This window comes from Morus notabilis, unplaced genomic scaffold (genome assembly GCF_000414095.1).
Source record: "Morus notabilis unplaced genomic scaffold, ASM41409v2 Scaffold361, whole genome shotgun sequence".
Taxonomy (NCBI): domain Eukaryota; kingdom Viridiplantae; phylum Streptophyta; class Magnoliopsida; order Rosales; family Moraceae; genus Morus; species Morus notabilis.
Genome location: NW_010357470.1, coordinates 184,691 through 197,193, shown reverse-complemented (window position 1 = coordinate 197,193; position 12,503 = coordinate 184,691). Strand labels below are relative to the sequence as shown.

General features: G+C 29.8%; 2 protein-coding genes across 3 annotated transcripts in view; both read right to left on the bottom strand.

The window, feature by feature from the left end:
- LOC21391501 (stem 28 kDa glycoprotein) overlaps positions 1 to 1,125 on the bottom strand; it is a 4,259-nt gene extending 3,134 nt beyond the window's left edge. For both annotated transcript variants that reach the window (XM_024171069.1, XM_010090085.2), the window contains exon 1: positions 662 to 1,125. In XM_024171069.1, the coding sequence (XP_024026837.1) occupies positions 662 to 1,053 (392 nt within the window). In that variant the 5' untranslated portion in view covers positions 1,054 to 1,125. The remainder of the gene's footprint in view (positions 1 to 661) is intronic.
- A 6,522-nt stretch (positions 1,126 to 7,647) lies between these two features.
- On the bottom strand, positions 7,648 to 9,408 carry LOC21391500 (jacalin-related lectin 19). Its single transcript, XM_010090084.2, has 3 exons — positions 9,348 to 9,408; positions 8,618 to 8,845; positions 7,648 to 8,074 (listed from the first exon to the last, which is right to left on the bottom strand). The coding sequence occupies exons 1-3, from the start codon at positions 9,348 to 9,350 to the stop codon at positions 7,724 to 7,726; spliced, it is 582 nt and encodes a 193-aa protein (XP_010088386.1). The 5' UTR covers positions 9,351 to 9,408; the 3' UTR covers positions 7,648 to 7,723.
- Positions 9,409 to 12,503: the final 3,095 nt, after the last annotated feature.

The following is a 12,503-nucleotide window of genomic DNA, read 5'->3' as shown; positions in this document are numbered from 1 at the left end:
TTATTATAGATTATTAAATAAATATATTATAATTATAACTATATTATAAATTAATTATTATATTATTATAACTATATTATATTATAATATTTTATTATATATTATATTATTTTAAATATTATAATATATAACTATTATATAATATATTTTAATTATATTACAATATTGAAAGGTAATTATGGAAAAAAAATAAAGAAAAAAACTTAGAATGACTATTCTTTCTATGTGAGAAAGGAATGATGATTCACCCAAAATGGGTGAATGGTCATTCTTTTTGAATGACCATTCATTTCTTATATATGCAACTAAACATCAAATTTAAATTCTATTTCATTCGATTCTTCTCCTTTCTACCTAACGAAACGCACCTTAAGGTCTTAGGTTAAAAATGGAAACCAAGTTTATAAATTAGTTCAATAATATTTGTTGAACTATGTCTCCCTCTCGCAGTTTATTTTTTTTAAAAAAAAAAAAAAAAAATTTGTTTAACCATGTGATTAAAACAACCATGACAAAATTAGCGAAACACATATTAGGTCCGCTTCGATTTTTGTTTCTCTAGAAGGAAAGCCAGGGGACGAATAATATTTATACTTACTTGTAATGTCACTAGTGTATGTGTATGTATATATATGTTTATATATATAATCTGACTACTTACCCAAATCCATGTCTGGCGTAATAAGGTAGGTTGGAGAGTGAAGTCTCATCTATATCAAAGATCCACACGTCCTTGCCATCTTTGGAAAGATTGAGGCTCGTGGCGTAGAGATAAGCTTCCTTAATAACCACTTCGGAGTCCTTTCTGTACTGCTCGCCGAGCATGTAGTTTCCTACATAGAGCTCACATTTCTCCGGAATTGTGCTCCAGTCAATGATGTTATTCGTCTCGACGCCGAATCTCCAACTCAGGCACGATACTCCATTGCCGCCGCCGCCGGAACCGTATCGCGGTCGGAGAAGGTAAATTAGGTTGTTTATAAGAGGATTATTGAAATCTGCTTGGGCTTTTGCCGCAAGTACAGTACTGGCGAGGAAGAAGAATAGAAGCATTTTTAAGCATACATATATGCTTCAATATTACCTCCTTTTCTGAAGAAAAAAAAATACAATCTTTGAGGGGCACGAGTCTTCTTAAATAAATTGATTCTTTTTTAAATGATATCATTACTTGTATCTTGTGGTGCCAATGAAGTAACGTTGTTGATATTTTCCAATAATAGCCACAGGCCGGGACCATACGAATAAGATAGAAATTAAAGATATTTCTGTTAAGCTTTTGTCGTGTGTGTGTATATATATATATATATATATACATTCTGGATATTATGGTACGGTATAAAGTTTTTTCCTTCCCATTTCATACGAGTATTCAGATGGGAAGGAAAAAACTTTATACCGGTGCCTTGTAACGAATAATATCCAGAATGTATGTGTGTACATATAATCCCACTATTAAGCTCCGCTAAATGAGTAGGTGAGATTCACTATTTTGTGTGTATGAGATTTTATCCCACTAAATAAATATCATTTTGCTATACATTAAGAAAAAGACATTTAAGAAAGAAAGTAAGAAAATCAAAATCAAAATAACAATGATTAATCGTAATAAGAATAATAATAATAATAAACTACTATATTTATTTGATTTGCAGTGTAAAATGAGTTCAAATGCTTTTTACCTTATATATTCCGTTTATGTTCGTTATATTGATCATATATTCCTTATACACACACAATCTTATCCACAACAATAGGGTATTTTTAAATTCAATTTTTATATAGCATTTTTTGCATTTCTTATAAAATTACTTAATCTAATTTTTATGTAGACATGTATATTTGTATTTTACTTTTCATCGTAAATCCAAACTTCAATATTTCCGTTGACATCAAGTAGTGCACCCGGCAAAATTTATTAGGTGGGTCACTTGCACTTCAACAAACAACATCGACTAGCTCACTTGATATTGCCATCTACTCTATGATAACGTACGTAGGCTCCATTTATTTCACCGATTTGAGTTTAAAATTCGTGATTTGGTATAGTAAAAAGTTTTCAGAAATAATCACATTTAACTTTTTTATTGCAATAAAAAGCTCTCACATAAAGTCACATTTTAACTCAAATTAAAAACTCAAATTAACAAATTAAACGGGCTCGTAATTTTCTCGTGCTAGACAGGTCACTCTTGCATTAAGAATTGTGTGACCGCAACAATTAATAATTACCAGAATATTTAGTAAACAAAGTTGTTGATTATAACTATATGGATATCGGATAGAAATGTCGGCAACATATATTGTCGGTATTGTTACAGCAACATGTATATTTTTAGGCATTGACATAAACAAGTTTTCCCAACTGTTCCTGGTTTGCCGGTAGTGTTGGAAGGAATGGTCCGTCATCTCAAGAAATGTTATATTTGAATGCATAATTTGATAGCCATCCTTTATGTTGTATTTCTACATAATTTCGAGCATCTCCAATACATAAAGTGTCAAATTAATATTTTAATTCTAATTTTTGGCATTTGGATAAAAAAAAATATAAGTCACATGCAAATATTATTTTTAGTATTAAATTTGATATATGCTAAATTTATACAAACTTTAGCATTAAATATAATAAAACTAAATTTTGATATTTGGTTTGACTCTTTCATTTAACAATTATAGTATTTTCCTTTTAAAAAAATTAAAGGTTTAGTTTTTACAATTTTTAAAGTGGATAATTATAAAATAAATTAAATATAGAAAATAAAGAAAAAATAGATATAAGATTTTATTAATATTACGTATATATAGCATGTATGTTGCTTTTTATATTTTTCTATGTCAAATTTAAATGCTTATATTACGAATTGCGACATAAAATAAAATAACATATACATAAAGTATGTTGTTTTTATATTCTCCATGGCACATTTACTAATTGGAGTGGACATAAATCGGAGTAGACAAGATTCAGAGTGGACAAGAATCGGAGTCAGAATAAGCTGTTTACTTCGTTCACTTTGCGGATTCGAGTTTCCAATTCGAGCTGAGATGTGACATTTTCTGAGAGCGTTTTACTGTAGCAGAAAAAGTTAGATGTGACATTTTCTAAGAACTTTTTACTGTAGAAACCTAAAATTAAAAACTCGAATCGGTGAAATGAACGAGGCCTTAGGTTACAGGAATCGGAGTCAGAATCACTTCTGATCTCATTCATGTGTTTACTTAAGCCCAAAATTGGAATAAACTGTTATAAATTTACTTACCTACCCTTTTAGTAGATTTATGTGTGTTGAACTTAAAAAAAAATTGTATATTATGCTAACAATATTAATATTAAGATAACTAATTAGTAATTAGATTTTTTTAATCACACCTAATTAATCATCTAAATTATGATAACTAATTAGTAATTAGATTTCGTTAATCACTCTCTTCTTTCGTGCTAAAAGTTGAGACATGGTTACTCTACATTATCAACATATAAAATTAGATTTAGCATTGCATTGCATATTATAAAAAATAAAAATCAGCTTAGGATATAGATTGAAAAATGAAAAGCAATAAGCATAACACAAGAATCAAATTATAAGCATGAAAAAAACTATTTTAGTTTCATTTAATAATTTACATTGATATCAGAGGAAGTGAGCAAGGAGATACGAGAGGCGTGAAAGTAAATTAGGGCATTTTTAACTTTTTTCTTTTTTCTTTTCTATTCACAAATTTATTAGTAGAATTAAGGGTAAAATCGTAATTTATATTTACTATTAGGATTGGGAATGCCAATCCGGTGAGAGTGGAAGGAGTGCCAATCTCATTACTCAATCCTAAATTGGTGTAGGACCCATACATTTTTACTCTCATTTTAAGATAAGAATAAGTAACATTTCGTTGATTCAAGTTTAGAATTCGAGTTTTGCTACAGTAAAAAGTTTTCATAAACAGTCACATCTAACTTTTTTGCTACAGTAAAAGGCTCTCACATAAAATCACATCTCAACTCGAATTAAAAACTCAAATCAACAAACTAAACGGGCCTTAAATAAACATAAGATTGATTTCGATTCTCAATTCTCATTCTTTACTCTTAATAGATAAACATGCTACTAATGTACTGTTTTACACTACAGATATGACCTTAGCTAGGAGCACCTAAAATATCCAATACTTGATAAGAGTGACATATTCCCGATCACGTTTGTGATTTTTTTTTTTTTTCCTATCAAATGTCTTGCATCGTTTTTTATGGTATACGATGCATTACTTATTACTTGGACACACCAACACATCCAAGAATTAATTCTTCCAACTACCCAATGGATAGAAGTGTGAATGTGTGATCTCATCAGTCAATATCATATTGCATTTATTAGCTGTCGTCACGCGGATGACTCGGGTAAAGACAAAGAAGTGTTTTTTTAAAATAAAAAAAAAAATTCGATAAATTACACGAGTTCCTTAAACTATAACTATAGCTCTTGTTACAAAATATTTTTAAACTTTAATTTGTAACATTTATTCTCTTTAAACATCAAAACTTTTACAAATTTTCTTTTTCTGTTAAGATTTTAATGGAATATAAGGCATTTTAGTATAAAGCAGCAATAAACATAATTTTTAATTCATGGCCATTTTAATATATTTTAACCCAAATTCATCAATTAACTTAAACCTAATCCACTTAAACCTAATCCATTCTTAAACTTCTTTAAAAAATTCCATCCTTACAATCTCTCTCTCTCCTTTTTCCATCCATGCGCCTTCTTCTTGGAAAAGCAAGAAATTTGGTGGAGGTTTTGATTTTTATTTTTTTTGTTCGAGGAAAGCTAAAAACTCTGTTTGAATCTAATGGAATAGAAGGCTTCGGTTTTTGGATTGAGCTCAAGGAACCTTTGAGGATTCTGCTCAACCGTCGGATCGTTAGGTCTCTACGACTATGGTTGTTTAAGTATGTTTGAGTTGTTGGCTCTGTTTGTTTTATTTGTACTTTTTAAAAGAATTGAAAATTTTCTGATCTTGAATTTCATTGAATGTTTATTGCTCTGCTGAAATAGAACAAGATCATTTGGTTTGGTAGAAAGTTTAGGAAGGAAAAAGAAAGGTCAACTTCAATTTTTCTATTTTGTTTTTGTTTTTTTGTTTTTTGTTTTAGGTAATGCTTGTATTGATCGAGTGCTCTCCAAATTCATTTTTAAGGACATTTTTATAATTGTACATTTAATATCATAACTCTCAGTGCAAACAAGTGTCCTATTTTGTTAAAAACTTAACAGAAGAGGAAATTTTCAAGAATTTTAAAGTTCGGGAGAAACGAATGTTACAAATTAAAGTTTAGGGTGCATTTTGTAACAAGAGCTATAGTTCGAGGGGGACCATGTAATTTGTCTAAGAAATTTCTCTGGTAGAATTGAAAAAAATGAACTATCGGTAGTTTTCTACTTTTTAATTGTCACATATCTATCAAACTAAAACTAATTGTTTTGTATAGTTTTTAAATTTAATGTGATTTTGATTAAATTTAACGATAAAAAACTGATTCTATTTTTTAAATATAAATGTCAAGACAAAGCGCCGAAAGTTAACCAAACAAAAATGACTTTTTATTTTTTATGTTTGGAAGTTTATAAATGAACGAAAACAAATTGAACAATGAAGCATCTAGCAAATCAAACTCAAGAAGATTTTATTTGGACAAACTTGTTAGATGAAGCATTTAGCAAGGTCATCCCCTAAATGCCCATCCCATAATTAATGCCAATATTAATTCCCTCTTAATTATAACTATTATAATAGTGTTAATATTATATCTCTATCTTCCTATCTTCAAAAAATATAACATTCCTTCTTCCCAAATATGAAATTTTAACCAAAAAGAAAATTCTCTTTATTAAGTTTTTTTAACATTTTCTTGTACCTTCACATGAAAGTAAAATGAGAGATTATTATCCTCTATAAATTTTTAAGGTATTTTTACTTTATTTTTGTTAACAATTAGATTTTTAAATTGTATCAACGTTCAAAAAATGAGCTTTAGACATGATAGAGTTACTAAATTACTCCTAGATTATGTATCACATGCTAATTAAGTACGTCAATTTTCATTAAAAATCTTAATAGAAGGAGTTATTTTGTTAATATTTTGTACATTATGAGAAACGACTATTATGTTTTGAAGGTTGAGGGGCACATTGTTATAATGGTTAAAGTTGGGATGGAAATTTTGTTATCAATTCACATTACTATCAATACAACGTGGAAAGTGCGCAGCCTTCTTCATTGGCTTGTTGCCTGAACCTTTTATGACTCGTGAAAGTTAATTACTTCCATGTTTTTCTAATTTTCATAATAAACTTATGATTATCAAAGAGAAAAATAATTTTTACAGCGCGCACGAAATACAAAAAATTTAAAACAGAAATTACAACAATAGAAAATAAATTACAAATACTTTAGGATGCTAGCAGTAATTCTTCTCTATTTGGACAACACACTATCTTCTTGTTTTTTTTTTCCTTATTCTCTGAAGCTTGATTACATCAATTTGACACAAATTGAAACATAAAAATTTGACAAATAATTAAAATTCCAATAATTTCTGTAAAACATGATCAAATATATACAATGAGCAGCAACGAAGGATGGATTAACGTTTATACTAATCATATTGAAAATGGAAGAGTAAGAATCGAGGAAGGCTGAATGGTATCAAACACGTTTAAAAGCTAGTATCAATCTACGGTTGGAGGTTGGGGAAATCAAGCTTTTTGAACTTTTTTTTTTTTTTTTTTTTTTTCACTTGCTGCAATTGCGTGGATTCGAACTCTATAATTAATAGTCAAATGTGAAATTAATAGTCAAATATGTGGGCCCCAAAGAGTAGTTACACGATGTTGGAAGACTTTGGGTGCATTTAGTAGATGTATTCAGAATCATGACTTTAGATCCTGATTCAGAATCAGTGTTTGTTTAAAGTGATTTTGAATTATGATTCTGAATCAGTGTTTAGTTTAGATGATTCAGAATTATGATTCAGAATCTAATGTGATGTTTTAAACTAGCTCAAATTATTATTCTAAAACTACCTCTCATCTTGATTCAAGGTGATTCTGAATCATGGCTTCAGAATTATGATTTGAACCTAAAATCGTGAATCATAATTTTAATTTCAGAATCATAATTAGAATCACCTTGGTTCTTTCTACCAAGAGGAACTACCGGGATTGTTTTTTTTCTTTGGGATTAAGAATGACATTGCTGCGTTTACTAATGGTGCCGCAGTTCATGCATGTCTCATTAGCTACTACGTACCTGCCTAATGTCCTTGGATCGAAAGGCAAATATATGTGTGATGAACTCTAATCACGAATAGTTTCATCATCGTGATAATTATCTCAATGGAATAAATTTTCAATGCATCTTTTTCAGGACTGTATGTTTATACTAGTAATTGCTATAATTTAAACCCAGCTTATTCAAATTTCTCAAGTTTTTTTCTTTATTAAAATGGAATTAATGCCGTTGCTTCAATCAAATATGCGTGTCATTTATGTTGAGGCAAAAAGACATAATAATGGCGCTATTCGAAGTTTTAGATGTTTCACTTTCACTTATGAAATGAAATAAAAAAGAAAGACAGAGAATCACAAGCACAATAATTTGTTTTGTATACATAATAGGTAATACTTTCCATGTCTATGCGAAAATCAAACTCAAAGCACCATCTTCAAATATTTTTAGTGGCTGTACTTGTCAGCGAAGGCTTTGAGGAGGCAGTGCTAGCGAGCCTTCTAAAACCCTTTTGAACCCTCTCGATGAGTTTTGTAGATTGGGCATGAGATACAATGTGGAACCCAATTGCATCTAAATACCAACCGTTTCTTCCCTTGAACCCAACTATGAGACCTCCTTGAATTGGAAAACTGAATGGCGTGCCCTCTTCAACTCCATACGGTCCGAATGTTCTCTTGTTGCTCTTCAATGTCAGCGATCGGATTACTGGACTACCTCCATGCACCACTGGACAGTAGTACCCACTCACACTCACTAAGTACTCCTCTGGGTAATTTAATTTAATCTGAAATACATATCCAAGAAAAAAAATAATAATAAAAGAAAAACCAAATGATAATGGATTCATGTGTTAAGGTCATGATTCATGAGTTGAAAGATAGGAACTAAAAACTAAGGAGACGTTTAGTAAGGAAATTCATACCATGATTTGAATCATAGTTTATAGTTCGTTATAATATTTTTTCTCACAAAAAATACACGTAAATCAAAAATAATTTTAATACATGAACTAAACGTCTCCTAAGTTAAATTTATTTGTTTCTTTTTATCTAGTCCTTTTCGCGTCCCTTTAATAACACTATGCTATGTGAATTATAATTAAATATAAGATAAAACATGTCATGACATCACAAAATAAAATTGTTGAGGAATATAAAAAGAGAACCAAAAAAATTGAAGAAAAAGTGCTTTTTTTTTTTTGTTGGTTGTTTAGTAGGATTTAGTCAGGTAAATTGATAAGTTTAGTTTCAAGCCATTAATGAAACAAAAACGTATTTCAGGATAAAAGGGGAAAAAAGTGGTTAAAAATAATAATAATAATAATTACTTCAGCGGTTCGAGAGCCTCCGATGCCTCCATGTTTTTCTGCTGCGACGGGTTTACCATTTTTATCGTATACCACACGTATTGAATCGATGCAGCGATCATAAAAAAGCGTGATTTCTCTAACACCGCTGTAGGCCCCATCGTCCCAACTGTTCCCACCATTCCCACCCCATGGTCCCACCGCTATGCCTTTGCTATTACCACTTCCTTGGTTTTCTTTCTTTCCATCCTACAAAACGACAATAATTATATATGATGTCGTATGCTCAACATCCACTTGAAAAATATTTTCTTCTTCTTCAGAAAAAAAAAAAAAAAAAAGAAATACGAACTAAGATAAAAGATCCATGCCATGCACTTTCATTTAAGAGAGAGAAAAAAAATCTAAGAGGTTTGGTCTAACATGAATTGTGTGAAGACTCTTATGTGTTTAGATTACGAAAACTAATAACCACATAAGATGATTTTACACATATAATTGACTCATCATAATGATATTCTAGTGAGAAGAAGAAGAAGAAAATTAAGCTTATATCATGAGACTAGTGAAAAATAAAAATTAAAGAAAATAGTTGGAGCTTAGTAGTACTCTCACCAAGGAGCTAAAAAAAAGGGTGTAATTGGTAGAAGAGGAATTAAAACAGAAGGGACTGTAAATTAGAGGGAAACTCTAATTAAGACTCCTATTTAATATAACCACACAAAAAAAAATAAAGAAATTAATCTCTTACCATTTTGGTCTACAGGAGAGAGTTGGGATTTTCTTATGCTGAGTGAAGGGGCGAAGGAAAGAAATAAAGTGTTATTATGGGGTAGTTGTGGCTGGTGATGCCAAATATATAGATGTAGAGACTATAGAGTAAAACCAAATGAATAAAAAAATAGAAAATAAAAAAGTAAAATGAATGGTCTAGAAAGAGGTATATAGTACCCATTCGTCATATGTCCTAAAGATAGAGCTTATGTGGGCAAAAATTTATTAAATTTTGACTCATAAAAAGGAAAATGGTAAGGAGGCGTGACACAGAATCCGATTCCATTTCCAGCACCATGAAAAAGAACAACGGATATATATACACACACATGCTTCTTTTTTTGTTTCAATAAAACGACGATTCAAAAGGTATATGCTTTGTATCAAACTTTTTAAGAATTTATTACCGATTATTTTACTGATTCGAGTTTAAAATTTAAATTTTGTTATAATAAAAAAATTTTAAAAAATAGTCACATTGAATTTTTTTATTACAATAAAAAAATTTCACATAAAATCACATCTTAATTTTTTACAAAAATTAAAGAATATTAAGCCTAACTCAACCTAACAAAACCGGCTTATTAGGGGATGATTGCCCTCACCTTATTAAGTGGATCATGTCAATATCTTCAACCAATATGGGATTCTAATACGCCCCATTATGTACAGCGTGAACCATGTCAAACCGCTGCGAATAAGTCGATATTGGGGGACCCAATATTGTAAAACTGGGCCTGCTCTAATACCATTTTACAGAAATCAAAATATATTGAGCCTAACTCAACCTAATAAAATCGGCTTGTTAAGGAATGATTGTCCTCACCTTATTAAGTGGATCATGTCAATATCTTCAGTCAATATAAAATTTTAATATAACTCAAATTAAAAATTTAAATCAGCGAACTAAATATGTACTTTTCTTGCTGTCGAGAAGCGCGGTATCTGGTTGGCGTTGGGCTGTTGGCTAAAAAGTTCGACTAAAACAAATGATAAAAAAAGAATTCTCACCGTAAAGAGATCTCGATTCTCATGCTCATTTGTTTTTTGTTTTTTGTTTTTTTTTGGGTATAATCTCCTTATCTGATTCTAATTCGCTTGCTTTTAACGCTTCCCTTCTCACAGTTGAATGCTAATTGTTATTCTACATCTACACTAAGGATCAAAAAGAGAAAAACAACACCATAGTAATCTAGTAACATGATCACTACATTTTAATTAATTAATCATACGAATTTGTCATATATTACTACGTTTTAATTAATTATATGGATTGTCAAACCTGAAATCCACAAATTATGACACTAAAAGTCACAGAGTCGCATTAATATCTAAATAGTTGTAAAAATCAATGATGATGATCACTGCTGTTTTTTTTTTTTTTTCTTTTTCTAACTAAGCATACGAACTTATATACAAGAGCTGAGTGAAAACAATATAATGCTAATGGTGCATATTCCGCATAGTGGACCATCAAGTGCTTTGTTTCTGTCAGTTGGACCATTTAGTTTGATAATTCGAGTTTATAATTTAAATTGAGATGTGATTTTATATAAAAAAAAATTTATTTTAACAAAAAAATTAAATAAAACTATTTAAACTATTTTTTAAAACTTTTTACTATAATAAAACTCAATTAGCACATTAACTAGAGCTAGGGCTTTCAGCCAATAATTTGCCAGCTTCTTGATAGTCTATATATATATATATGTTATATTTGTAGAGTGGGATATGGACGCTCGTTTAGTTCGCTGATTCGAGTTTTTAATTTGAGTTGAGATGTGACGTTCTGTGAGAGCTTTTTACTGTAGCAAAAAAGTTAGATGTGACTGTTTCTGAGAGCTTTTTACTATAGCAAAACTCGAATTATAAACTCGAATCAACGAAATGAACGGGACCAGTTAAGAGTAATATTGAGAACTATGCAGTGTACCCAAGAGAAAGCTACTCCTAAAAGCCTTTGTGATCGCTTCATCCATGAGTTTTGTGTATTTTATCGAGAGAGAGAGAGAGAGAGAGAGAGAGGGAGAGATGATAGCCGCTGAAATGAATTATGCAATGGCAAAGGCGAACTATGCTAGTACCTATAAGTTCCCTTTTAATCCGTATTTAGGTGCAATTTGTTTTGCAAGTTTAAAATTATGTGGGTTTAAATGTAAGTGACTTTTTATAATTTAAATTGACGTTCGATAGTGTAAAGTTTAAACAGAAAATAAAATTTAAATAAGTGTTTAATTATATTATTAGAACTATGAGTTTTTACAAAATGTGAGTGATAATAATTAGTGAAAACCTTTGAGTTAGATTTGTGAATAATATTTTGGGTTAGAACCTAAAGAATTTTGGAGGGGTGCAAAGTTCTGTAAGATCATCTTTAATGCAAATGTAAATGCTATTTGTGTATTTAACGTCAAAAAGTATAATGTGATATGTATTTTCATTTTTACTCCAAAGCGTAATGTTATTTGAAATGTTAAATCTACTTTTTCTCATAAGTATTAAGCTTTGAAAGTTATAAAATAAAATTTTATTTTTAAAATAATTAGAGAATGCTAAGTTACGATGATTGCATAAAAAAGTAAACATTTCAACTAATATCAATCAAATGCTAAATTTCTCATATGCTATACTTAGTGAGAAATTTACCACAAAGTATATCATATGAGAAATTTAACACAACAAATAACACTGTATTATTAGAGAGTATTTTTTACACTCAAATACTAAATTTACAATTGACATATTAATTATAATATTACATTAAAGATGCTCTAAAACCCTCAATTTTAGGTTGAAGTTGACCCAAAAGCCAAAATCAATATACAACCAAACGCTCATTTCAATTGCCTTCTAGATTCAAACTCATGAAATCCTTCCAAACAAGCAAACACTAAGGGGGTGTTTGGTATGCGGGAATCAGTAGGAATCATATTCTCAGGAAAGTGATGGAGGGTAATATGATTCCTAGGAATAATACATTACTGTGTTTAGTTCCATACATGAATCTTTTTCAAATTCTCAGGAATATTACATTACTGTGTTTGGTTATTCGCATGGAAGAAGATCCATAATAATAATATTAATAAAAAAAAAATATTATTATTATTATTATTAAAAATAATAATAAAATAAT

Excerpts from the sequence above, each read along its gene's own strand:
- LOC21391500 (XM_010090084.2), bottom strand. Across the intron at positions 8,075-8,617 it reads GAGGCTCTCGAACCGCTGAA|ATTAAATTAAATTACCCAGA; the intron begins GTAATTATTATT and ends TATGTATTTCAG.